Source organism: Trichechus manatus, unplaced genomic scaffold (assembly GCF_000243295.1).
Source record: "Trichechus manatus latirostris isolate Lorelei unplaced genomic scaffold, TriManLat1.0 scaffold00155, whole genome shotgun sequence".
Lineage (NCBI taxonomy): Eukaryota > Metazoa > Chordata > Mammalia > Sirenia > Trichechidae > Trichechus > Trichechus manatus.
In genome coordinates, this window is record NW_004444091.1 from 2,603,764 (window position 1) to 2,629,314 (window position 25,551).

Below are 25,551 nucleotides of genomic sequence, written 5' to 3' on the forward strand. Positions count from 1 at the left end.
TGGCCCTGTGGGCATCTGGGGAAGAGTGTGCCAGGCAGGAGCCCATCAGGTAGGGAGGCAGGAATGGACCTAGAATGGCCACAGGAGTGGCCAGTGTGGCCAGACCTACGGGAGAGTGCAGGAGGCAAAAAGGTCAGATGGGACAGAGCCTTGGGGGCCATGTTGAGGACCTTGGCTTTTATTGAGTGAGATAGTGTTTGAGCAAAGTGCAACATGATCCAACCTCTTTAAACAAGACTGTGCTGAGAACCTCAAAGGGGCAAAGGCTGAGGCAGGCAGCCTGGTTAGGAGGCTGGGGTGCAAACGTAGGCAGGAAGAAAAGCTAAGCCCCAGAGCTGGAGGAAGTTCTCGACCTCCAAACTCCCTCTCCGGGGCCTTCCCCTCTTGCAGTAGCACACCACTAGGGGGCAGGAATGACAGCTTCCACCATACGGCCCACTAGCTGGGCTCAAAGCAGCTGCTGGGCAAAGGGCTACACCGCCCTCCTCCTGACACTCTGGTTCAGTGTTCTAAAACGGTTAACAATAATTGCAACCGATATTTATTGAACACTGGGTCAGGCATTGCGCTGGGCAATTCACACTCAGTCTCAGGCTGGCTGAGTCTGTGAAGTGAGCACCATTCAGAGCCCCCCCTTACCAGCGAGAAGCCTGAGCACAGAGGGGCTGAGCGCTCGCCCAAGGGCGCCCATCAGTGACACTGGTCTGAGTCTGGGCATGCAAAGACCTCCTTCCTCCGGCTCAGGCACAGCTGACAGGTGGGGAGTGCCCCAGCAGAACTGACCTCAGACAAAGCCCCACCCCACGCCCCCCAATCACACTCTACACAGCAGTGCGTTCAGAAAACTCAGCTCTTTAATCTCAGTGCACACTTTCATTCCACCCAACAGAAACAGCACAACCTCTGGGCTCTGGGCTCCGGGCTGGGTTAGACAAGGGGCACACTGGTCCAGGTGGGTGGGAGCTCAGCCCTCCATTTTGGGGTTGGGGTGAAGACACAGGGACACTAGCACATCTTCTACTTCCAAGGGGGCATGTGGGGTCTGGCTTCCTGGGGCACCCCATGAAAGCGAAGGCTGGTGGTGGAGCGGGGAGGTGGCCGTGGACAGGATCAGGCGTTCCTCTGCTCAGGAGGAATGTACTCCAGGCCCAGATGTCTGAAGATGTCCTCCTCTGAAGTCACATGGAAAAACTTCTTCTGCAACAGAAGCAGAGGAGTGGCCCGGAGCCAGGCTCTGAGCAGCCCCACAGCATGGGCTCGTCCCAGGCCCCTCTACCACGGCAGGCACTGAGAGCCATCAGGACTGCTTCCATGGAGAGGCTGTGGGGTGAGGCTGTGACGGCAGGCAGAGCTGAGCCACCACCACCATGTGGGCGCACTCTTGAAGGGCCTGGCTCAGGGATGCAGAGACCCAGTTCTGGCCCTGCGGTTATCAGGAATAGAGGGGCCTGGGGCCTAAAGTCAGATTTGCTCCCTGTGGGCCAGGAAGCAGACTGCGAGGGCTTTTTCCTGTCCCCAGGCTCCCAGGCCACGGCAACATACCTGCTCTGGGTCAAAGAGCCCGTGACTATTCAGCCACAGCCCCTTCTCCTTCCGGCTGAACCAGCGCAGCTCCCGTTCGAAATGCTGAGGGGACAACAGACTGCCACTAGCAGGGCCCACCCCACCTACCCACCAGCCCTGCCCCTCCACAACTCACTGCTCTACCTTGGAGCCCGTCCAGCCAAGCAGGGCAAAGGGAAACTGGCTGACCGGGGTGACCACCAGGTCTACCCTCACCGCCTTCCAGGCCCGGCAGGGCCTCTGGGGCCCCTCAACAGCTGCCCCAGGGGGTTGCGGCAGGCAAAAAATGCAGAAACTCTTCTCAAAGGTATCCATGGTGGAGTTCTGCCGCGCTGGGTAGGCAGGGTCCCCATAGTGGTTATGCTGGTAGAGGTGGTACAGGATGAGGCCCTGCAGAGAGAGGCAGGCAGGTGAGCAATGCTCAGCAATGCTGGGAGAGGCAGGAGGCCGGGCCTGCTGCAAGCACTGCCCTGCATCTCCTACTGGCCACTCCCACGCCCTGATTCACGCACCTGGTTCTTCAGGCAGCCCACCACTCTGGGCAGCAGCCCCACTTCCTGGCCTTCCTGAGGGTGAGTGATGAGCAAGTCCACGTCGTGGCCCTGCAACTTCCCCCTAAGGGGGACATGGCTGACTCTGTGGCCCGGACCTGGGAACACAGCCCACCACATACCCCCTCCCTCCAGCCTGGGCCCCTTTCAGTGAGGGGGAGTCCTGCCTTAGTGTTCCCCAGCTCCCTTCATTGGGGGAGTGTGGAGCAGAGCCAGGAAGGGCACGTTTGGGTCTCTGCTGTTCAGGGGCCCCCTTACCTCCGGAAGCCACCAGTCAGCATGACAGTGGCACCGGGCAGGGCCTGCACCACAGCCGCCTCCACCATCTGCCGCAGAGCCTCCGCGTCCTGCTGCTGCACTGGGGTGCTCAGGTCTTGGTGGTGCTGGAGGCCTGCGGGCACCCGCCTCTACTGAGTCCTGGCGTGTTTACTCGCCAGAGCCCCGTGTCCTCCTCAAGCACAGGCACTCACCCCGGGGCTCCACAGAGCGGGGAGAAGTCCCTGAGGAGGGAGCAAAGGCAGGGCGCAGGGACTGGATCAAGATCCCAATCGAAGCATGACACTATCCCCTCCCCCTTTTAAAAACTGAACTTGTTTTGAGGCCATTGTCGATTCACCCACAGTTGTAAAGAGTAACACAGAGATGCTGCACCCGTTACCCAGCTTCCCCCAATGGTAACACCATGCAGAACTGCAGTGCAACATCCCATAAGGACCTCAACATCAACAGTCAAGATGGACAGTGACAGGGAGTCCTGCCTCACTGTTAATGCCTCAGTTTTCCCGTATGTAAAATGGGATGGGGGGTAATAAAGAGATGTGGTTAAGAATATGGCTTTGCGACCTGTCAACACCTCACTTTAAGCTAAGTCTCTTGCCTCCTCACCTGCCCGGTAGGAATCATAGTACCTGCCACACACAGCTGAGGGGGTTTAAAAGTGAGGAACCGCAGTGCTCAACACAGAGCAAGCTCTCAAAAATGGCTGCTGGCTACTCCCATCTTTACTTGTGGGGGGAGGTGATGGAACAGAGCCAGGGGAATGGTACACACTTAACCCTCGTTAGGCACGGCTCTTACTTCCTCCTGACTAAACCAGGGGTCCCTCCTAAGGCCTCTTAGGTGGCTTCCCCTCCTCCATCTAGAATGTCCAGAAATGGCTTTTGAAATAATAACTGTCTGCCCTCCCCAGCCCCAGGGAAGCTGTTCAAAGGCAGTGAGCTGGTGGTGCCTGCTTGGCCACGGGGGACTCCTCAGCCTGGAAGGGGTCCGGGCCGCTCTGAGAGTACAGCCCCCAACCCGGGGTGAGCCAAGCCACCGGGGAAAGCCGACCATGTGCCAGGCATTCCCAGAGGAGCCTATGGAACTCCAGTGCCATCGCTGTTTTCCTCCTTTCTCAGGAAAAGTAACTGAGGCTCGGAAAGGCCATGGTCACCTGCAGAACAGGCGTTAGAGACGGGGCTCAAACCCAAGCCTGGGAACTAAAGTTTATGTTCTTCCCACTGCATGTTGCCGCCTCCCAACAATGGCCCGTCACCTCCTCCACTGCTCCCCTAACCCCCCTATCGGCATGGGGCGACAGCTATCAGTTCGGGCAATGTGCACCCAACCAAGAAACCACTCTGGTCAAGAAGACATGCCCAGGGCCCAGGCTGCTCAGGCGGACTTCCTCACTGTGTGTGTGCCAAGAAGACCCTGGAGTCAGGAGTAAAAAACCCATCCCTGCACCCAGTAGGAGCCCTCAGAATGTCACCGTCATGAACTAAGGGTGGGGGTAGCCCCACTTCCACAGGGTGGACACCCAGGAACCCTTTCCCTGGGCTGCCTGCTCCCCAGCTTCTCTTCTCCTGGCCCCCAGGCAGCAATCGGTGTCTGCTATGTGCCAGTGCAGAGGGCTGTACTGCATGGGAAACTTTCAAGATCCAGGTGGCTTTTGGGGAAGCCCAGGGCTCACCCTTGCACAGAAGGCTCACCTGCTTTCTGCTGCTGGGTCAGTTTCTGGGGCTGCTTGAGGAGGTCATCCAGGGTCCGTAGCCCTTCCTGGTACCAGCGGTCAGCAGTCTTTACCCCGACCCCAAAGATCTGGGTGAAGAGCTGTGTGGAGGAGTTAACACCATCAGCATGGTCAGAAGCGAAACTCTTGTAGCATGATGAAGATGATGGTCCTGCTTTTTGTCAAGGGCCAGCCTCCCACTTGCTGAAAGACCTTGAAGAGCTACCTGCCCCTCTGCTTCTCTGTAAAAGGTCTCTCCCCAGAACTGAATATGGTTCTAGCCTGTGACTCTAGCATAACCCAAACAGTCACCCAACAAGCCAGGAGAGTACAGGATCTTAGTTCACTGGAAAACCCACACCTCCCTAACCTACTAGGAGCTGCAACCCAGTAGTTCTTCCCGACGAAAATGACAGGGGGCCCAAAGAGTCCACAACAAAATTTCTATTAAGTATTCAGCAAAGCTGCAGGGTACAAGGCCAACAAACAAAAATCAGTTGGGTTTCTATACACCAGCAAGCAGAAATCTGAAAGGGAAATCAGGGAAACAATTCCACTTACGATAGCATTTAAGAGAATAAAATACCTAGGAATAAACCTAACCAGGGATGTGAAGGGCTTAATGATAAAAATTATAAAGCACTGTTGAAAGATATTAAAGAAGACTTATATAATGGAAGGACGTCCCACGGTCATGGACTGGAAGGCTTAATATTGTTAAAGACGTCAATACTACCCAAAATGATCTATAGATTCAACATAATCCTGATCAAAATTCTGTAAGCTTTCTTTACATAAATAGAAAAACCAATCCTCAACTTTATATGGAATGGCAAGAGGCCCCGAATAGCTAAAGCAATGTTGAAAGAGAAGAGCAAAGTAGGAGGATTCACACTACCTGATTTTAAAACATACTAGACAGCTACACTAGTCCAAACAGCCTGGTACTGGTATAACAATAGACACATAGAACTGAGAGCCTAGCAATAAACCACATATCTACAGCCCACTGATTTTTGACAAGGGTGCTAAATCCATTCAATGAGGAAAGAATCTCTTCAGTAAATGGTGCTGGGAAAAATCGGATTTCCACACACAGAAAAATGAAACAGGATCCATTCCTCGCACCATACACAAAAGCAAATTCAAAATGGATTAAAGACCTAAAAGTGCAAACTAAAACTATAAAATTCTTAGAAGTCCAAGCAGAGGCAACGCTGTCAGGCCAAGCTTTCAACAATGGATTATCTAATACAACAACAAATGCACAAACAAGCAAAAGACAAAATAAATAAATGGGACCTAAACAAATAATTTATTTTATAAGAATCATCACAAAGCTGGTTCCTATGAGGCAGAGGTTAAAGATGTCCCAAATGTCTAACTTTTCCAAGATGCTGTACCACTCCATAGTCTCTAACATCAACTACTCCCTCTAGCCTCAGTACTCTCCCTCCTATTTTTGGGTTCCCTAATTCACTGCAACATCTCACAGAGCTCACGAACTATACAAAGGAAATGGCTCACGTGATTACGGAGGCTGGCAAATGCCAAATTTGTGAGTCAGGCGTAGACTTCTCCCTGCCCCTCAGTCTCTGCCCAAGGCATTCAGCTTTCTTGCTCCGTGGGCTGGGAAGCCCACTGCGGGTCCTGCAGGTCTCTGCTGCAGGTCTCTCCTTCTTTGGTAGTGGTGAGCTCTCCTCCCTGCTCTGGAATTGGCTCTCTTTTAAGGCAAAACTGACCAATTCACTCAGAGGACCACAATTATCTTATTTGCACAGCCCCACCTAATCACCTGGGTGGGAGTCACAAGATCATGGCTAGAAAGGACCTCATAAAAATTAAACTTTTGTTTATCAAAAGACTTTACCAAAAAAATGAAACGACAAGCTACGGACTAGGAGAATATCTTTGGAAACTATAAATCCAGTAAGCATCTAATAACCAAAATATATATAAAATTTTGACAACTTAACAATAAAAAGACAAATAATTCAATCATAAAATGAGGAAAGGACCTGAATAGACATTTCAATGAAGAGGACATTCAAACGGCCACCAAACACATGAAAAGATGCTCAGTGTCATTAGCCATCAGAGACATGCAAATCAAAATCACAATAAGATACCATTTCACTCCCACTAGGATCACTAAGATAAAAAACATCAGAAAATAACAAATGTTGGCAAGGATATGGGGAAATTGGAACCCTTATCCATTGCTAGTGGGAATGCAAAATGGTACAGGCATTGTGGAAAACAGTGTGGCAGTTCTTCAAAAAACTAAAAACAGAACTACCATGTGACCCAGCAATTCTACTCCTAGATATATACCCAAAAGACTTGAAAGCAGAGACTCAAAAAGAGACTTGTACAACAATGTTCATTCTAGCACTAGTCACAATAACCAAAAGGTGGAATCAACCTAAATGCCCATCAATGGACGAACGGATAAAGAAAATGTGGTACATACATACAATGGAATACTATTCAGCCAGTAGAAGAAATGAAGTCTTGATACATGCTACAATATAGATGAAGCTTGAAGACATTATGCTGAGTGAAATAAGTCGATTACAAAAGGATAAATATTGTATAACCTCACTTATATAAAAAGACAAGAAAAGGCAAATGTACAGAAACCAAAGTTTGTTAGTGGTTACTGGAGGAGGAGGGAGGGGGTTGGGGGCTTTATTGCTTATGGAGTACTGAGTTTTAGTTTACGGTGATGGAAAAATTGCATTAAGGGTAGGGTTGCACAGCTGATTACTATAAGTGCTGTCCATAGTTGTATTCCTGGAAAAAGTTGAATCGGCAAAAACTGTGTGATAGATATATTCACAAAAATGAAAAACAACAACAAAAAGAATAGCTGCTGGGCTGCTTACGTACAACCAAACACCTCATGGGATTCGGTTCCTTGGTTTAAAGCTTTAGGGTCATGGTTTCATGGGACATCCCAGTTAACTGGCCTAATAACACGTTTAGTGCTTCTGTTCTACCTTCTAGTTCATTGCATAGGGACTGGGATCTTAAAGGCTTGCAAGTGGCCATCCAAGGCACAACAATTGGTCTCTATTCACCAGGAGCCACAGAGAAAGAAGGGGAGTCAGGAATAGGAGGAGGAAATGGATTGTGGCTAATTACCTCCATGAACAACTGCCTCCTTTGCCATGAGAGACCAGAAGAACTGGATGGTGTCTTGCTACCATTACAAACATTTTGCTCTACAGAAGAATCCTAATCAAGAGGGGGAAATGCAGAACAGAATTTCAAATTCTCATGGACTCCAGACTTTCTGGAGCCATGGAGTCTGGATGAACCCTGAAACTACTGTCCTGAGATAATCTTTAAACCTTAAACCAAAAATGTCCCCTGAGGTCTTCTTGAAACAGCATTGCCCCTGCATTTTCTTCTAAGAATTTTATGGTTTTAGTTTTACATTTAGGTACTTGCTCCTCTTTGAATTTGTTTTTCTGTATTGTGTCAGGTATTGTCTTAGTCATCTAGTACTGCTCTAACAGAAATACCACAAGTGGATAGCTTTTAACAAAGAGAAATTTATTCTCTCTCAGTCTAGTAGGCTACAAGTCCAAATTCAGAGCATCAGCTCCAGGGGAAGGCTTTCTCTGTCAGCTCTGGAGGAAGGTCTTTGTCATCAACCTTCCCCTGGACTAGGAGCTTCTCCGTGCAGGAATCCTGGGTCCAAAGGATGTGCTCTGCTCCTGGCATCGCTTTCTTGGTGGTATGAGGTTCGCTACTCTCTGCTCACTTTCCTTTCCTTTTATCTCTTGTAAGATAAAAGGTGGTACAGGCCACACCCCAGGGAAACTCTCTTTACATTGGATCAGGGATGTGACCTTAGTAAGGGTGTTACAATCCCACCCTAATTCTCTTTAACATGAAATTATAATCACAAAATGGTGGACAACCACACAATACTGGAACCATGGCCTAACCAAGTTGACACATACTTTTGGGGGACACAATTCAATCCATGACACCAGGCACAGTTATTACAAAAAAGCGAAATTACAGACCAATATTTGTTATGAACATAGATGCAAAAGTTTTCAAAAAAATTCTAGCCAAAAGACTTCAGCAACATATCAAAAAAATCATATACCACAATCAAGTGGGATTCATACTAGGATTACAAGGGTGGCTGGTTCAACATTAGAAAATCAATTAATGTAATCCACCATATAAATATCCACTGCTATTGAGTCGATTCTGGCTCACAGCAGCCCTATAGGACACGGCAGAACTACCCATATGGTTTCCAAGGCTGTAATATTTACAGAAGTAGACTGCCACATCTTTCTCCCACGCAGTGGCTGGTGGGTTTGAACCACCAAACTTTTGGTTAGCAGCCAAGCACTTAACCACTGCTTCACCAGGGCTCCATATCACATAAATAAAACAAAGGAAAAAAGCCAAATGATCATTCAACAAAATTCAACACCCTTTCCTGATAAAAACTCTCAGTAAAATAGGAAGAGAAGGGAAATTTCTCAACATATGTGCAAAATCAACAGCCAACATCTTACTCAACAGAGAAAGGCTAAAAGCCTTCTCTTTGAGAACGGGAATGGGACAAGGATGCTCATTATCATCACTCTTATTCAACATTGTACTGGAAGTCCTAGCCAGAACAATAAGATAAGAAAGAGAAATAAAAGGTATCCAGATAGGAAAGGAAGAAGTAAAACTATCTCTATTTGCTTACAGATGACATGATCCTATGTTGTTGTTAGGTGCTGTCGAGTCAGTCCTGAATCATAGCGACCATATACACAACAGAATGAAACACTGCCTGGTCCTGCATTATGCTCACAATTGTTGCTATGCTTGAGCCCATTGTTGCAGCCAATGTGTCAATCCATCTAGTTGAGGGTCTTCCTCTATTTTGATGACCCTCTACTTTACCAAGCATGATGTCGTTCTCCAGGGACTGGTCCCTCCTGATAACAAGTCCAAAATATGTGAGATAAAATGTCGCCATTCTTGCCTCTAAGGAGCATTCTCGCTGTACTTCTTCCAAGACAGATTTGTTTGTTCTTCTGGTAGTTCACGGTATATTCAATATTCTTTGCCGACACCATTATTCAAAGGCATCAATTCTTCTTCAGTCTTCCTTATTCATTGTCCAGCTTTCCCATGCATATGAGGCAACTGTAAATACCATGGCTTGCGTCAGGCACACCTTAGTCCTCAAAGTGACATCTTTGCTTTTAAACACTTTAAAGAGGTCTTTTGCAGCAGATTTGCCCAATGCAATACATCCTTTGATTTCCTGACTGCTGCTTTCATGGGCATTGGTTGTGGATCCAAGTAAAATGAAATCCTTGACAACTTCAATATTTTCTCTGTTTATCATGATGTTGCTTATTGGTCCAGTTGTGAGGACTTTTGTTTTATGTTGAGGTGTAATCCATACTGAAGGCTGTGGTCTTTGATCTTCATCAGTAAGTGCTTCAAGTCCTCTTCACTTCCAGCAAGTCAGGTTGTGTCATCTCAGGTTGTTAATGAGTCTTCTTCCCATCCTGACGCCACATTCTTCTTCTTCATACAGTCCAGTGTCTAGAATTATTTGCTCAGTATACAGATTGAACAAGTACGGTGACAGGATACAACCCGGACTCACACCTTTCCTGATTTTAAACCACACAGTATCCCCTTGTTCTGTTCAAACGATTGCCTCTTTGTCTATGTACAGGTTTCCCATGAGCTCAATTAAATGTTCTGGAATTCCCATTCTTGGCAATGTTATCCATAATCTGTTATGATCCATACAGTCGAATGCCTTTGCATAGTCAATAAAACACAGGTAAACATCTTTTTAGTATTCTCTGCTTTCAGCCAAGATCCATCTGACATTAGCAATGACATCCCTGGTTCCACGTACTGTATACATAAAAACTCCTACATATATATTAAAAAAAACCCACAGCTGTCTAGTCGATTCCAACTTATACTGACCCTGTACATAGAAGACCCTAAAGATTCCACAAGAAAACTGCTGGAACTAATAGAAGAATTTAGCAACGTTGAAGGGTACAAGATCAACACACAAAAATCAGTTTGGTTCTTCTACACTAACAAAGACTACTTTGAAAAATAAATCAAGGAAACAATACCATATATAATAGCCTCCAAATCGATAAAGTACCTAGGAATTAACCTAACCAGAGACAACAAAAGACTTATACAATGAAAATTATAAAACACTACTACAAGAGACTAAAAGAGACCTACAAAAATGGAAAGACATCCTGTGCTCATGGACTGGAAGACTTACTATATTGAAAATGTCAGTTCTACTTAAAGTGATCTACAGATACAATGTAATCCCAATACAAATCCCAACAACATTCTTTACTGAAATGGAAAAACTAATGACCAATGTCATTGGGAAAGGAAAGATACATCAAAGAGCTAAAGCAATAAGAAGAAAAGGAACAAAGCAGGAGTCCCCATACTCCTAATATCAAAACATTTATGCAGCCACTGTAATCAAAACAGCCTGGTATTTGTTCAATGATAGACACACAGAAAAATGGAACAGAACTGAGAACTCAGAATTAAACCCAGCCATCTATAGACAACTGATTTTTGACAAGGTCAAAGTTCATTCAGTGGGGCAGAAACAGTCTCTTTAATAAATGATGCTGACAAAACTGGATATCCACCTGTTGAAAAATGAAACAGGACCCATACCTCACACCATACACAAAAACTAACTCAAAATGGATCAAAGGCCTAAATGTTAAACCTAAAACCATAAAACTCCTACAAGAAAACTATGGGACCTAATCCTTTGTAAAAATAAGATAACAAATATAACAACAAATGAACAAATAGAAGACAAAATAGATAGATGGAACTTTATAAAAATTAAAAACTTATGTTCATCAAAAGATTTTATTAAAAGAACAAATAGACAATCTACAGACTGGCAAAAAAAATCTTCAGAAACAACTTATTCCATAATGGACTAATCTCTAAAATCCACAGAAAACTGCAACAACTCAACAACAAAAAGACAAACAACCCAACCACAAAATGGGTAAAGGACATGAACAGAATTTTCACCAAAGAGGACATCCAAGCAGTCAACAAACATAAGAAAAGATATTCACAATCATTAGCCATTAGAGATATGTAAATCAAAATGACAATCTCACCCCAGATAAAATGGCACTGATCAAAACTACAGAAAACAACAAATGTTGACAAGGATGTGGGGACACTGGAACCCTTATCCATGCTGATGGGACTGTAAAATGGTACAACCACTATGGAAAACGTATGGCGCTTCCTCAAAAAATTAGAAACAGAACTAACATATGATCCAGCAATCCTACTCCTAGGTATATACCCTAGAGTCCTAAAAGTAGTGACACGAACAGACATATGCACACTTATTGCAGCTTTATTTACAATAAACTCCCCCAAAAAACCAAACTCATTGCTATCAAGTCAATTTCTACTCATAGCAACCCTACAGGACAGAGCAGAACTGCCCCATAGGGTTTCCAAGGAGCAGCTGGTGGATTCCAACTGCTGACCTTGTGGTTGGCAGCTGAGCTCTTAACCACTGTGCCACCAGGGCTCCAGGGTTATTTACAACAGCAAAAAAAAAAAAAGGAAACAACCGAAGTGCCCATCAACAGATGAATGAATAAGCAAAATGTGGTACATAGATACAATTATACTACACAATTATAAAGATCAATGATGAGTCCATGAAACATGTTATAACATGGATGGACCTGGAGCGTATAATGCTAAGTGAAGTAAATCAAGCACATAAGGACAAATATTGTAAATTCTTCTTTTATAAGAAGATAAGAATAAATATAGAGAGAGAGACCAATGTTCACTGGTGGTTACCAGGAAGAGGAGAGGGGAGGGGAAAGTAAGCTTTAGGTCATAGAGACTTGCTATTTTTTTATTTTTTGCTGGTGTTAAAAGTGGCACCAAATGTGAATGTAGTGAGCACAGCACAACCAAAGTAAAAATGAGTGTTTAAGCACCTATGGATGAGTACAGGCATATTAGTATATGGGTAGGTAAAGGTGTGTACATAGGAGAGAACAGATAAGAGTTATCTATAGGTATGTATAAATACAAATACGTGGGTGCAGATGCATATATTCATTTAAAACACAGATATAGATACTTCACAGACATAACTAAACAACTTCCAACACTGGTTTTCTGGGTTTGAAAGCTTAGGATCACAGTCTCATGAGACAACTCAGTCAATTGGCATAATATAGTTCACAAAAATCATGATCTGTATCCTAGTGAAGTGAGTAGCTTCCGGGGTCTTAAAAGTTTGCAAGCGGCCATCTAAGACACAATTGCAGGTCTCCACTCGCCAGGAGCAAAACAGTAAGAAGGTAACCAGAAGCTCAGAGAAGACAAGCCTACATGAGCCACAACCTCATCTACCCTAAGACCAGAAGAATTAGATGGTGTCCAGCTACCACCACTGACCGTTCTGACCAGGGTCACAATAGATGGTCCCAGATAGAATGGGAGAAAAATGTGGAGCAGGACTTAAATTCTCATACAAAATATATATGAAAAAAAAAGCAATACAAATTGGAACAGTAGAGAACAGAAGATTCCCTAAGACTACTGCCCTGGAACTGAACTTATCCCAAGATCACCTTTTCGAGAAATAGCAGAATGGCACACAAAAAAGGATATTACCCATAAGATCAGTGCTCTACTTAAAAACCATCAGTATGAGACCAAAAGGTCAACACTTACTCAAAAGCAAAGATGTGAAAATAAGGGAGCAGGGAAACTAGAGTACTGGAAATGGAGCAAACAAAACATAATTAAAGAGAATGCTGACACATTGTGATAATGTAACTAATACTACTGAACAATTTGTATGGAAATTATCAAATGGGAACCTAACTTGCTGTGTAAACTTCCACCAAAAACTCAATAAAATATTATTAAATATATCATTTAAAAAAGAAAAATTAAGTGCCAATTTCTCTTTAGAAATCTTGGAGGCCAGAAAGCAATGGAATGACATTATTTAAGTGCTGAAAGAAAAGAATTATCAACCTAGAATATTATATCCAGCAAAACTTTCAAGAATGAAGGTGAAATTAAGACATTCGCAGATAAAAGCTTAGAGAGTTCGTAACCACTAGACCTGCCTTACAAGAAATGTTAAAAGGAGTCCTTCAGATGGAAAAAAAAGAACATTAGACAGTAACTTGAAGCCATACATAGAAAAAAGATGTCCATTAAAGATAATTTAATGGGCAAGTTTTAAGGTATTTTTGCTTGGTAATTCTAGTTGTTACGTCCTTTATCCTTTATAATGAAAAATGCATAAAAAATAAGTATAAGCTTATGTAACATAAGGGCACATGATGTAAAAAGATGTAATAGTTGATAATAACATAAACGAGGGTGGGGGAGTGGGAGGAGGGTGTGAGGAACAGTATGAAAAACCAAAAACCAAACCTGTTCTGGTCAAATCGACTTCGACTCATAGTGACCCTACAGGACAGAGCAGAGCTGCCCTATAGGGTTTCCAAAGAGTGGCTGGTGGATTCGAACTGCTGACCTTTTGGTTAGCAGCCATAGCTCTTAACCACTATGCCATCAGGGCTCCTGAGGAACAGTATAGGATAGTTTTTGTATGTCACTGAAGTTAAGTTGGTACTAATTTAAACCAGGTTGTGATAAATGTAAGATGTTAAATGTAATCCTCATGGTAACCAAAAAGATAATATCTAAAAAATACATACAAAAGGAAAGGAGAATGAAAATGGTTCACTACAAATATAACAAAATACAAAAGTTGGCAGTATTGGAGGAAATGAAAGGCAAAGAAGGTATAAGACACAAAAAAACAAAATGGCAGAGGAAAATAAAAGATTTTAATTGAGACATGCAATAGAGCACCCAAAGTCAGGGAGGAGATTATAACTGAGACATACAATAGAGCAGCCAAAGTCAGGGAGTTTCTTTGGGAAATTAAGACAGTCACAAGTGCCTATGTATAGTGAAGAATGTAGAAAGCCACGTGCATGTCTAGGGCAGGAAGCATGCTTAAAAAAGACCTGAGAAGACCCTAAGCTTTCTCTAGGCTCAGGGCAAGCAAGAAGTGAAGGCTAAGGCAAAGCTGCAAAGAGCCTGGCTAAGTGTAAAACGAGTGCACCAGCACAGAGGCAATCAGCAAAGACTGGGAAAGATGTTTTTCTTTTTTGGCTTCTTTTTTTAGCTCCTAGTGTTCAAAAAATTTTTGTCAAAACACTAGCTGAACACAAGCTAAAGAAACAGAGACTTAAGTGATCACACATGATAAGAAATGCAGTCTCTGCAAAAAAGTTTGGAAAATTCACTTAACAAACAGACAACTGTAGCCTTCAACAATCAAGAACTGCAAACTCTGGGAAAAGAGGAGAATCTGATTTCCAGAGTTATCACATTATAATATTCAAATGTCCAGATTTCAACAACAAAAAATCACAAAGCCTACAAAGAAACAGCAAAGTATGGCCTATTCAAAAGAAAAAATAAACTGACAGAAACTGTTCCTGAGGACACCAGCCCACCAGCCTGCTCACGCTCTCTGCACAGCACATGGACCATGCCACCACTCTCAGGGGAAAACTGGGAGGGCTGTGCTCCTTGGGGGCTATTTGCCCATGCAGGGGCCCTGGAGGGATTCCATGGGCACAAGAGCAGCCCCCAGACCCCAGTACTGCCTCGCACACACCTTCATGGTCTGGTACCTCTCTGAGTGCTGCACCCTCTCCACCTCTTCACATACTCCATTCTCCAGCATCTCCTGTGGGAGGAGAAACAACATAAAACTCTATGCCAGTGGATACATTTAGCACTCTGGAAGCCTGACTGGGAGAAAGAGAAGAACAGAACGTCAGGGTGGGGATGGGGCATTCCTCTCCAGCACCCTGCATAGAGGCGGCCTTATGGTCTATGGATCCAGCAGGCCCTGAAAATGGAGGCTGTGGGAAGCAGAAGGCTGTGCCAGGGAGGATGAACAAAGCTGCTGACACACAGCTGGACGGGGCAGGGGCTCCAGCCTGTGAGTCTCAAATCCCCTGGGGCCTGGAGTTACAGCTGAGAGTCCAGGTCAAATGAATCACCTCCCAGATGAATAAAAAGTCCCACAGTACATAATCACTTGTCAAATGTATGTGATGAATTCCATACAACTTCATTTAAAGGTTATTACTTTTAAAGCATTTAAAAGTATCTTTTTGTCACCATCTCTTTACAATTCAGGTGTACAAGAGGACAACTTAAAGTGTTGGATCCTCAAATGCTTTGTGTCATGGTTTGAACTGTGTCCCCTAAAAATATATCTATCAATTTGGCTAGACCATGATTCCCAGTATTGTGTGATTGTCCACCATTTTGTCATCTGATGTGATTTTCCTATGTGTTGTAAATCCTACCTCTATAATTTTAATGAGGTGGGCTAGGCAGCAGTTATGTTAATGAGGCAGGACTCAATCTATAAGATTGGATTATGTCTTAAGCCAATCTCTTTTGAGATATAAAAGAGAGAAGCGAGCAGAAAGACAGGGGGACCTCATACCACCAAGAAAGCAGTGCCAGGAGCAGAGCGTGTCCTTTGGACCTAGGGCTCCTATGCTCCTAGTCCAGGGGAAGATTGATGAGAAGACCTTCCTTCAGAGCCAACAGGGAAAGCCTTCCCCTGGAGCTGACACCTAAATTTGGACTTCTAGCCTACTAGATTGAGAGAATAAACTTGTTTGTTAAAGCCATCCACTTGTGGTATTTCTGTTTAGCAGCACTAGATAACTAAGAAACTTCGTATTTTAAAAAGTTGTGTGCTCTTACTTGATTGCTCTCTTCCCACAGTTTTGGGAAGTTTGAGACTGACAATAATGACGATAACAAGAGGAATGCCCTAAGGTAAGTGGTATGTCCCCAGTGTACAATCATGAAGGAATCTGAGCTCAGTGTTTTATCCAAAGTCTTGAAGCCACCATTTGTACTCCATCTGTCTGCCTCCATAGCTGGGCTCTTGAACCACCAAGCCACCCTCCCTCTTTGTCACCAGGTGCGGTGTAATTGATTACTTTTGTGTGGCCTTTCCAGCCATGGTCTTGTAACTCCCACCCAGATGTTTGGGCGGGACTGTGTGATAGGGTAATTGTGGCCCACCAAGGGGATTGGTCAGTTTTGCCTTAAAAGAGAGCCAGTTCCAGAGCAGAGAAGAGGATCCTACCACCACCAAGGAAGAACAGCCAGGAGTGGAGAGCATGTCCTTTGGGCCCAGGATCCTGTGTTGAGAAGCTCCTGCAAGCAGGAGACCAAGAGAGAGAGCAAGCTGTAACCCTGAAGACGGTAAGAAGCAGTGGCAGGAGAAAGCTGGCAGGGACAGCGCAGTGTCCTTCTCAGCGCACAGAGAGAGAAAGCTGAGCGCCTTTGGGGAGAGGCCTAGGGCCAGGGAGAGGCATGCCTTTGAGCACAGTTGGGAAGAAACCGTCCTGGATGAAGAACTATATCCTGAGTGTTCCTGAGCCTGATCTGTAACTTGTTATATCCCTAATAAACCCTATAATCGTAAGTATGGTCTGTGAGTTTTGTATGGCCAGTGCAATGAATTATCGAACCCAGGAGAGAAGTAGAGAGTTTCTGTGCGAGGGATGGTTGGTGTCAGAATTAGTAAAGATGGAGCAAAGAGGAGGCTTGTCTGGCCTCCACCTCATGGGAATCAGTCTTGCGCTATTGATCTTGGTTCTCCTTCCACCTTGTGGGGTTGGAGAGGGTCAGACACTGCCCTCATGTCATTTTCACACAGGCTCCAAGGCCTCCTGGGAGAGGGGGCCATGATTCTCACCCCCATCCACTCGCATCCAGACCAAGCCCTTTTACAGCTGTGTGGTGTTCAGTGTGGTGAGCACTGACCTGGATGACCCTGGAGGAGTGTTCTCCAAAGTGGGGGAGCCCTTGCAATTGCCTCAGGGCTATGATGGGGCTGGGCAGGGCCTTGAGCACAGAGGCTGCCTTGCGGAATGAGAGGAGGCGGCCCTCGCTGCCTTCGAAGCCTGCTGCCTCTGCCAGTGTCTCCAGAGCCTCCTGTAGAGAAGAACCAGTGGTCAAGGGTGGGGTCGACAGGCTGCCTCAAGCCCCAACTCTTGAACTACCACCCACCTGTACCCATATCCCTCCACCCCCAGGGCTAGGACAGGGCAGAAACCCCATCTCAGGGAAGCTGGGGACCCATGGCTCACCGACAGGCTGGTGTTATGGTGTGTGAGAGGCGTGAGACGCTGGCAGGCATAGGCTGGCACCCATGCTGGGCTGGGAACCCCCTTGCTGGGCTTGGTCACCTGGAGATGGGCAATGCATGGGTCGCCACAAGGTCGCAGGCCCAGCAGGGCCCAAAGTTGGATGCAGGGAATGATGTACATGCTGGCAAGGCAATCAGGCAGCACCCAGGAGCCATGCCTATCCTGGGGCAGCCATCCTCGGGCTCTTGGGCTTGCAGGGCAGAGTGCACAAACTCTGAGAGGGTGAAAAAATGATTCGAGGCCTGGGGCAGAGAGAGGCCCAGCCCTGCAGACCAGGTCAGAGTATCAGGAGCAGTAGTGACAACGACTGTTACACTAACTGAGCACTCTTCCTGCTGCTGCAAGGCTGCTCTGTGTGCTCCATGTCCCCAAGTCCTCCCAACTGAGTGGGCTGGGGACTCAGATGGGAACATGAGGCCTCAGAGGTTAGGGGACATGCCCCACACCTCACAGCTCACAGGCAGAGCCAAGATTTGGATGCAGGCAGCCTGGCTCCTGAGCCGCACCTGCAGCCCCAGCTATATCCTGCCCAGGAGCACTGAGGTGGGACAGAGCCTATGAACCAGAAAGCATCCTGGGATGGGCTCCTGTTGACCCTTGGGTCATCTCACTTGGGGTCAGTCTCAACTACCTGGTGAGGAAGAAAGGAATGAAGATGCTAAAAATAAGCAGAACCCCAAAGAGTTTGCACCAGTGCTGAGAATGAACCATCCCAGCCCACTTGTGGTCCCACAACTGGCTTCTGAGGGCCACCTAGTGGTCTGGGGCAGAGCCCTTACTGTCCGCCTCTTCTGAAGGATACTGAGGCGCTGCTGCCACATCTCCCTGTCCCAGCTGAGCCTGCACCAGGGGTTTGTCTGTTTCCCCACCTCTGATCCTACACCCTGCTCACCTCCAGGAGGTGCCAGCACTCCACAGGCACAGGCTGCCCAGCCGCCATGCTCTCTGTGAACCAGCTCATGTTCACCAGTTTTGAGAGGGTCCAATCTGAGAGAGCAGCCACTGCCTTGCGCTCCTGCCAGCAGACAGCCTCCACTGCCGAGGTCTGCTCCATTACCACGTGTGTCACCTCGGAGCTGGGCCAGAGGACAGGGGAGGAAGGTAAGGACCAGAGCCCTTTCCCAGGCCCCATCATTCTTCCTACTTCACTCTGTACCTCTGAGTCTTTGCTTTTGCTGTCCCTTCTGCCTGGTGAGTACCTATTCATTCTTCAACTGCCACCTTCTCCTGGCAGATGAACATTTCCACCACTCTAGCAATTACAGAGCTGTGGTCTCTATTCTAGCTATGCTCACAAACCCAGCCTGACTATGTGTGAATTTGTCTGTCTCCCTCCCCCTCCGCCTCCATCTTCATCTAAAGTGCTGGGGTATAAGCACTGTTATGGACTGAACTGTGTCCCCCCAAAATGTGTGTCAACTTGGCTAGGCCATGATTCCCAGGATTGTGTGACTGTCCACCATTATGTCATCTGATGATATTTTCCTATGTGTTGTAAATCCTACCTCTATGATGTTAATGAGGCAGGATTAGAGGCAATTATGTTAATGAAGCTGGACTCAATCTACAGGATTAGGTTGTCTCTTGAGCCAATCTCTTTTGAGATACAAAAGAAAGAAGCGGGCAGGGAGACAGGGGAACCTCATACCACCAAGAAAGCAGTGTGGAAGTACAGCATGCCCTTTGAACCCAGGGTCCCTGCGCTGAGAAGCTCCTAGACCAGGAGAGAGATTGATGACAGGGACCTTCCTCCAGAGCCGACAGAGAAAGCCTTCCCCTACAGCTGGAAACCTGAATTTGAACTTCTACCATCCTAGACTGTGAGAGAATAAATTTCTGTTTGTTAAAGTCCTCCACTTTTGGCATTTTTGTTACAGCAGCACTAGATGACTAAGACAAGCACAAATCCTGGAGCCAGACTACTGGGGTCTGAACCTGAGCTCTGTCACATACTTGCTGTGTGCCCTTGGACAAGTCACTCACTCTTCTGTACTTCAATTTTCTCTGAAAAGCAGAGATAATAAGAGACTTGCCTTGTTAGATTGTTGTAAAAGTTTAAATGAGTTAGGAAGCAAAGTGGCTTGGACAGTGCCTGGGACACAGTAAGCTGCTATGCACTGTTAACTGTTATCATCATCTTGCTGAATGGGTCTGGCACAGGAGCGGTCCCTGGGAATGTTTAAGAAAATAGTCAAAAGAAATAGTGCAAAGGGACCAGGCTGTGGTTCGTTGGCCCTCCCAACTTCCAACCTATGGGAACCCTCAGCTCTGGTGATCTCAGCATTTCCTCTGCAGCCACCATTCCTTGTAACCGTTGGTTCCCTCCCTATAGCACGTCTTCACGCAAATCACTGTCTCAGCCCTGCCCAGAGGGGAGACTGCAGACTCAGAGCCTCCTGAAAGAGTCAGTCTGGATCACAGAGCAAGATGGGACTCACCCAAGGCAGAAGGGCTGCTAGCAAATAACACCATTTATTAATAATTACTCCTTACACCCACATGGCCATTTACAAAGCTTTTGGCATCTGTTTTCTCATTCGATTCTGAAAGTGATCCTGAAGAACACTCTAACTGGTAATAGCACCCTTTCACAGAAGAGGAAACTGAGGTTCAGAAGGTCACGTGGCCATAAAGTGCCAAGGCTACCTTGGAATCCAAACACCTCTGGTGCCCCTCCACCTCCATTAGCTAAGTGCAAGCCATTTCAGATCTCTGATTTTCAGTATCCTCAGCTGTAAAGAGGCCTCATCGAAACCACCTTACGTGAAAGTGGCTGCTCTGCTCCAAAATTCCGTACGGGTATTTCATCCGTATTCCATTACCACCACCTCCGGCTCCACCGGGTGCTGCAGCATTATAATAATGATACAAGTATCTCTCGCTAGCCGAACTCAAGAGCCAGTGTCCCACACGCTGAGGTGGAGCGGTCGGTACAAAATCTCTCAGCATCACCATCCCGGCACCTCGAGGACGCGACAATCTGCTGGTGAGGAACTGAAGTACCCTCGCCGAGTACCATTCTGGTGCCGGCGGCAGCAACCCTCTGCAGAAGAGCCCCTGCGCGCGAGTCGGACACCACCTCACGACGACCCGCGGGACGGCGAGTGTAGCGCTCAGACCGCGCGTACCTGTACTCGTCCAGGACGCGGAAGCCTTTGGAGAGTGCCAGCCGGGTGAGGAAGGCGCGGCGGCTGCGGCCCATGCGCGGCTCCGCCAGGTAGATGGCGACGCCGGGGAAGCGAGCCGAAGGCTCCGCGGAGGAGGCAGTGGCGCCGGCCGGGGACCCGACCTGCGCTCGCCGCCGCTTCGGAAGCACCGGAACCATAGCGGCGGATGAAAGGCGGCAGGGTACGGAGACCGGAAGGAAAACAGACGGAAGGCAGAGGGAAGTCCGCTCGAAAAGGAAGTGACACCCGCCTCCACACAAATAACAGGGGGCCACACCACGCCCCATACAAATGAGGCAGCGCAGAGGGACTTGCTCCGCCTCTATGCAAATACAAGAGGACACGCCTTTTATTCAAATTTTCTCGCGGAAAGCCCCACCCTGAGGACTGAAGAGAAGGAGAGGCGGGGCCTCGGAGACAGCAGGGAAGGGGGCTGGGCTGAGGAGAGGGGTTCGGGGCTCTGGGAGGGAGGGAGGGGGTGAGCGGAGGGAGGGAAGGAGGGGGTGAGCGGAGGGAGGGAGCAGGAGACGCAGAGCGGAGGGAGAGGGCGGGGGCGGGGAAGGCGAGGGGAGGGAGGGGACTCTGGAAAGGAATGGGGGTTGGGGTCACCATCCTGGGCTTGGAGGGCTGGGTTGCGCCCTCCCGCCCCGCCCGGGTTTCCGGCTGACGGGCGGCGGCGCCAGAGAGAGGGCAGGTCCGGGGCCGGCCACCCCCTGCCTTGTGGGGGACCGGAACCGCGCGCGGTTGGGGACGCTCGGCAGGTAGACTCGGCAGCGGGCGGAGGGCAGAGCCCGACCGAGACTGGCATGAGGGCTGGGGGCGATAAGGGGCTGCTTCTCACAACCTGGCACAGGCTTTCGGTAGAATGGCGGGACAACAGCCGGCCATCTGGAAAGATAGACGCTGGCTCCCTCCCTCCCTCGTTAACGCCAAAATAAATTCCAGATGGGTCAGAGATTTAACTCTAAAAGAGAAACCAAAAAATGTGGTGGAAAAAAAGTCAAGGAATGTTTTTATAATCTAAGTATGGCAATAAACTTGGAAACGCTAAAGGAAAACAAAGATAAACTTGACTACGCACAAATTTAAAATATGTATTGTTAAAAATATAATCGTATTCAAAATAATAACAATATTTGATTGCTCTATGGTTTAATAAACAATTTGCAAATAGGAGAAAGGTTTCCTCCTGCGAGAGGAAACCTAGAGAATGGAGAATTCGCAGAGACTTAAATAACTTTTACTTAAAAAAATAAAGGTTTCCATGGTGACAAAGTACTTAATGGCTACTGAGTTAATATTAAAAAGGTAACTTACAAGGGAAAGTGCCTCCATCTCCCCACCTGCAGTCTTGAGACTCTAAAAATTTCATGAATTCAATCTTTCTCATTTAATCACAGGTTAATAGTTTTGTCATGGTCTGCTCTTTGGAACAGGAAAGAAGTCAGATTAGCCACTTTGGGTTAAGAGAGAAGAAAAAAAACAGCGGATTAATTTTGGGTCAGGAATTAAGTTCCTGGATAAGAAAAGGACTCTGAAATTAAAAGTAAAGTATCTATTTTTAATATAAACTGGGTTCCACACTATTAAAAAATTAAAGTCAAAAAACAAATCAGGAAAAAGGGTCTGTGACGTTTTGAAATTAAGACTAATTCCCAGTGGTGTCACTAGGGTTGGTGTCACCCCCCCCCCACGGACCTCCTCCGGTACCAGCCCATAAAGAATCCTTGTTTATTATCAATTTTAATAACAGAATACAATGTGATAAATATAGTTGCAAATTGCTTAAATGTAATATTTCTTAGAGTATATGAATACTAACAACAAAATTGTTTTATAAAATCTATATTGAATTACATTAGTTACATTATTAGTAACTGAGCAGAAGCTTTTTAAAAATTTTTATCCTTTTCCCTGAATAATTACTTCATTCTGATTTAGGAGATAAAATTGGAGCCATTTTCCCTGTCCTTGAGCTTAAAGAATGTGACCCAGCTGGAGCTGGGCTCACAAAGGACTCACAAGGACACATCAGCTGGGCCCTGAGGTATAAAAACAATAGCTAGGGCAATCTTGGAAAACATCTTTCAGGGAAACTTAAACATAAACAAATACTTAGAGCACAAAAGACCCACATATTTTCCACTCTTATCTTTTTCTATTAGTATTTAGTAAATGGTAAGATTTGTTGGACCAATGAAGACCCTACTGACTGTCATTACTGAAATTTGTACCAATTTTTAAGAAAGACTATTCAAAATGTAGAATCATGTGACTTAGCCGTTTTCAGCCAATCTGTGAAAAAGTGAATTTTTTAATGATTTTACCCGTTTGTAATGTTAATATATCCTGATGATTCTGTGACATTCCTCAGACTCAGGCAGACATAGCTCTAGCAGCATGCTTGTCTGTTTCCCACTGTTGCCTATTCTGTAACATTTCTTGGACTAGGGCAGGCATGGCCCTGGCAGCGTGCTTGTCCCACTTGTGCCTCTTGGAACATATGCTGAATAAAATCTTTTTTTGTTGCTTTGCTATAACTTTGTGGTGATTTTACTCTAGGACAATTAATGGTGTAGTCTGGCAGGATTTTCTTTTTAATTTTACTTTAGATGAAGGTTTACAGAGCAAACTAGTTTCTCATTAAACAATACACATATTGTTTTGTGACATCGGTAGCCAACCCCACGACAGGTCAACACTCTCCCCTTCTCGACCTTGGTTCCCCATTGCCATCTTTCCTGTCCCCTCCTGCTGTCTCATCATTGCCCCTGGGCTGGTGTGCCCATTTAGTCTCATTTTGTTTTATGGACCTGTCTAATCTTTGGCCGAAGGGTGAACCTCAGGAGAGACTTCATTACTGAGCTATAAGGGTACCCAGGGGCCATACTCTCAGGGTTTCTTCAGTCTCTGTCAGACCAGTAAGTCTGGTCTTTTTTTCTTTTTTTTGTGAGTTAGAATTTTGTTCTACATTTTTCTCCAGCTCTGTCTGGGACCTTCTATTGTGATCCCTGTCAGAGCAGTCAGTGGTGGTAGTCAGTCACCATCTAGTTGTGCTGGACTCAGTCTGGTGGATGCTGTGGTAGTTGTGGTCCATTAGTCCTTTGGACTAATCTTTCCCTTGTGTCTTTGGTTTTCTTCATTCTCACTTGCTCCAGATGGGGTAAGACCAGTGGAGTATCTTAGATGGTCACTCACAAGCTTTTAAGACCCCAGATGCTACTCACCAAAGCAGAATGTAGAACATTTTCTTTATAAACTGTGTTATGCCAATTGAGCTAGATGGTCCCCAAAACCATGGTCCCCAGAGCCCTCAGCCCAGTAATTTGGTCCCTCAGGGAGTTTGGATGTACCTATGGAGCTTCCATGACCTTAATCTGGCAGGATTTTCTGAAGCCACGAATCCAGTCGACCTCGAGGAGACCTGGACTTCGGACCGTAAGCCAGCAAAGAGAGGTCCTGCCTTCGCGACCCCACACATTCGCACTCCACATCCCTTCAACACCAATGGGGTAAGTGCTCTCAGGAAACAAGCCTTTGCTTATTCTTTTTTGTTCTCTTTCTCATGTTTTCTTAATTTTTGTTTGGCATATTGTTTGAAAACCACTTGTTAGATTAAGGAGAATCTTCCTTAGATTTTTGCTTGATCCTTTGGTTAAGAATAATGTCTAGTAACTCTTTTTGGTGAACTGCAGTTTGGTGTCCAGACTTGGGCATTTGAAACATTAAAGAGGTAATTCTGTTTTCAAAGAGCTCTGAGTCAATATAAGCCACAAAATTCGGGCACGGGTTGACCAGTAAAAGCCATTAGGGCAGTCACTGGCACATCATGAATGTTAAAGGCTCCCGTAACAGGATAAGGTGGTCCCGAGACAGGCTAGAGCACTAGGCTGACTGCCACCCATAAGCAAACTCTTGCACAACAAAGGTACACATTGATCTAAGTGAAACAGTGTCCAAACCCCATGATATTTCTTGTTAGGTTTCTTTTTGTGATTCAGAGAAAGTCTGGAAAATAGTGCTGTGTTTTGAAACCTCTTTCTTTCCCCCTTTCCAAATTTGAAATGGAAAATAACCAACAGAAAAGTAAAATTGATGGCCCACCATCTGGCACACCCACTGCCTATATAGTAAAGAATTTGGGGCCTAATGCGGCTCAGTAGTTAGAAAAATGGCATGACTTAATGAAAGAAAAGGATTCGCTACGATGGCTTAAATGGGGGACTTTCGATGGCTTAAATGGGGGACTTTTGAATTGGCCAGATTAGTCTTTTTAAGATGTAAATTAGAAGCAAAGGGATCTAAAATAAATTAAAACTAGTGGGAAGTAGTCTCTTACACTCCTCCTGAAATGCCTTTTTAGCTCTTCAGGTTTTTTGTTGTTGTTAGCCTTGTATATTTACTTTTGTTTCCGTTTGTCTTTTTATGTTGACCTGTTTTATGAAATTCACAAGGGGAGGTGGCAGCTCCTGATTTGTTTTATGAAATTCGCAGGGGGAGATGGTAGCTCTGGATGGACATATTTTATAATACAGCTTCTCAAAAAGAATCACAGTGTTAAAATTAAAGTAATCAGTAGTTACTTAGAGTACTTTCCAGCTGGAGGAACTAGTATATTTAAGGTCTAAAATAAGAGACTAAGTCTCTAGCCAGCAGAATGAATTAAGTTCAAAAAAATGGAAACCAAAAGCTTGAACCTTAGACCTTAACATCTTTGATAAATGAGCCTGGATTTCTTCCCCCCTACCAGGACACTGGTTTGGGATCCATATTTAAAAACACTATAAGCTGAATATACTAGAAGTAATTTGTAATTTCAGTGATCACTTTGGGAAAATGAGTTTGTCACGGTTTGAATTATGTCCTCCCAAAAATGTGTATATATCAGTTTGGCTGGGCCATGATTCCTGGTACTGTGTGATTTTCCTGTATATTGTAAATCCTGC

The 25,551-nt window shown here is 45.9% G+C and overlaps 1 protein-coding gene across 2 annotated transcripts; it reads right to left on the reverse strand.

Annotated features, from left to right (window-relative positions):
• Positions 1–865: 865 nt before the first annotated feature.
• POLM (DNA polymerase mu) lies at positions 866–20,969 on the reverse strand. Of its 2 annotated transcripts, XM_004386111.2 has the most exons (11): positions 20,567–20,969; positions 18,331–18,514; positions 17,379–17,477; positions 17,053–17,223; positions 14,867–14,938; positions 4,085–4,205; positions 2,373–2,505; positions 2,076–2,178; positions 1,708–1,953; positions 1,543–1,626; positions 866–1,197 (listed from the first exon to the last, which is right to left on the reverse strand). In XM_004386111.2, the coding sequence occupies exons 1-11, from the start codon at positions 20,890–20,892 to the stop codon at positions 1,111–1,113; spliced, it is 1,626 nt and encodes a 541-aa protein (XP_004386168.2). In that variant the 5' UTR covers positions 20,893–20,969; the 3' UTR covers positions 866–1,110. The 2 variants fall into 2 exon arrangements, with proteins under 2 accessions (XP_004386168.2, XP_023596214.1); XM_023740446.1 differs by lacking the exon at positions 2,076–2,178 and having other exon boundaries at positions 2,373–2,497; positions 17,379–17,468; positions 18,322–18,514.
• Between the last annotated feature and the right edge of the window lie 4,582 nt (positions 20,970–25,551).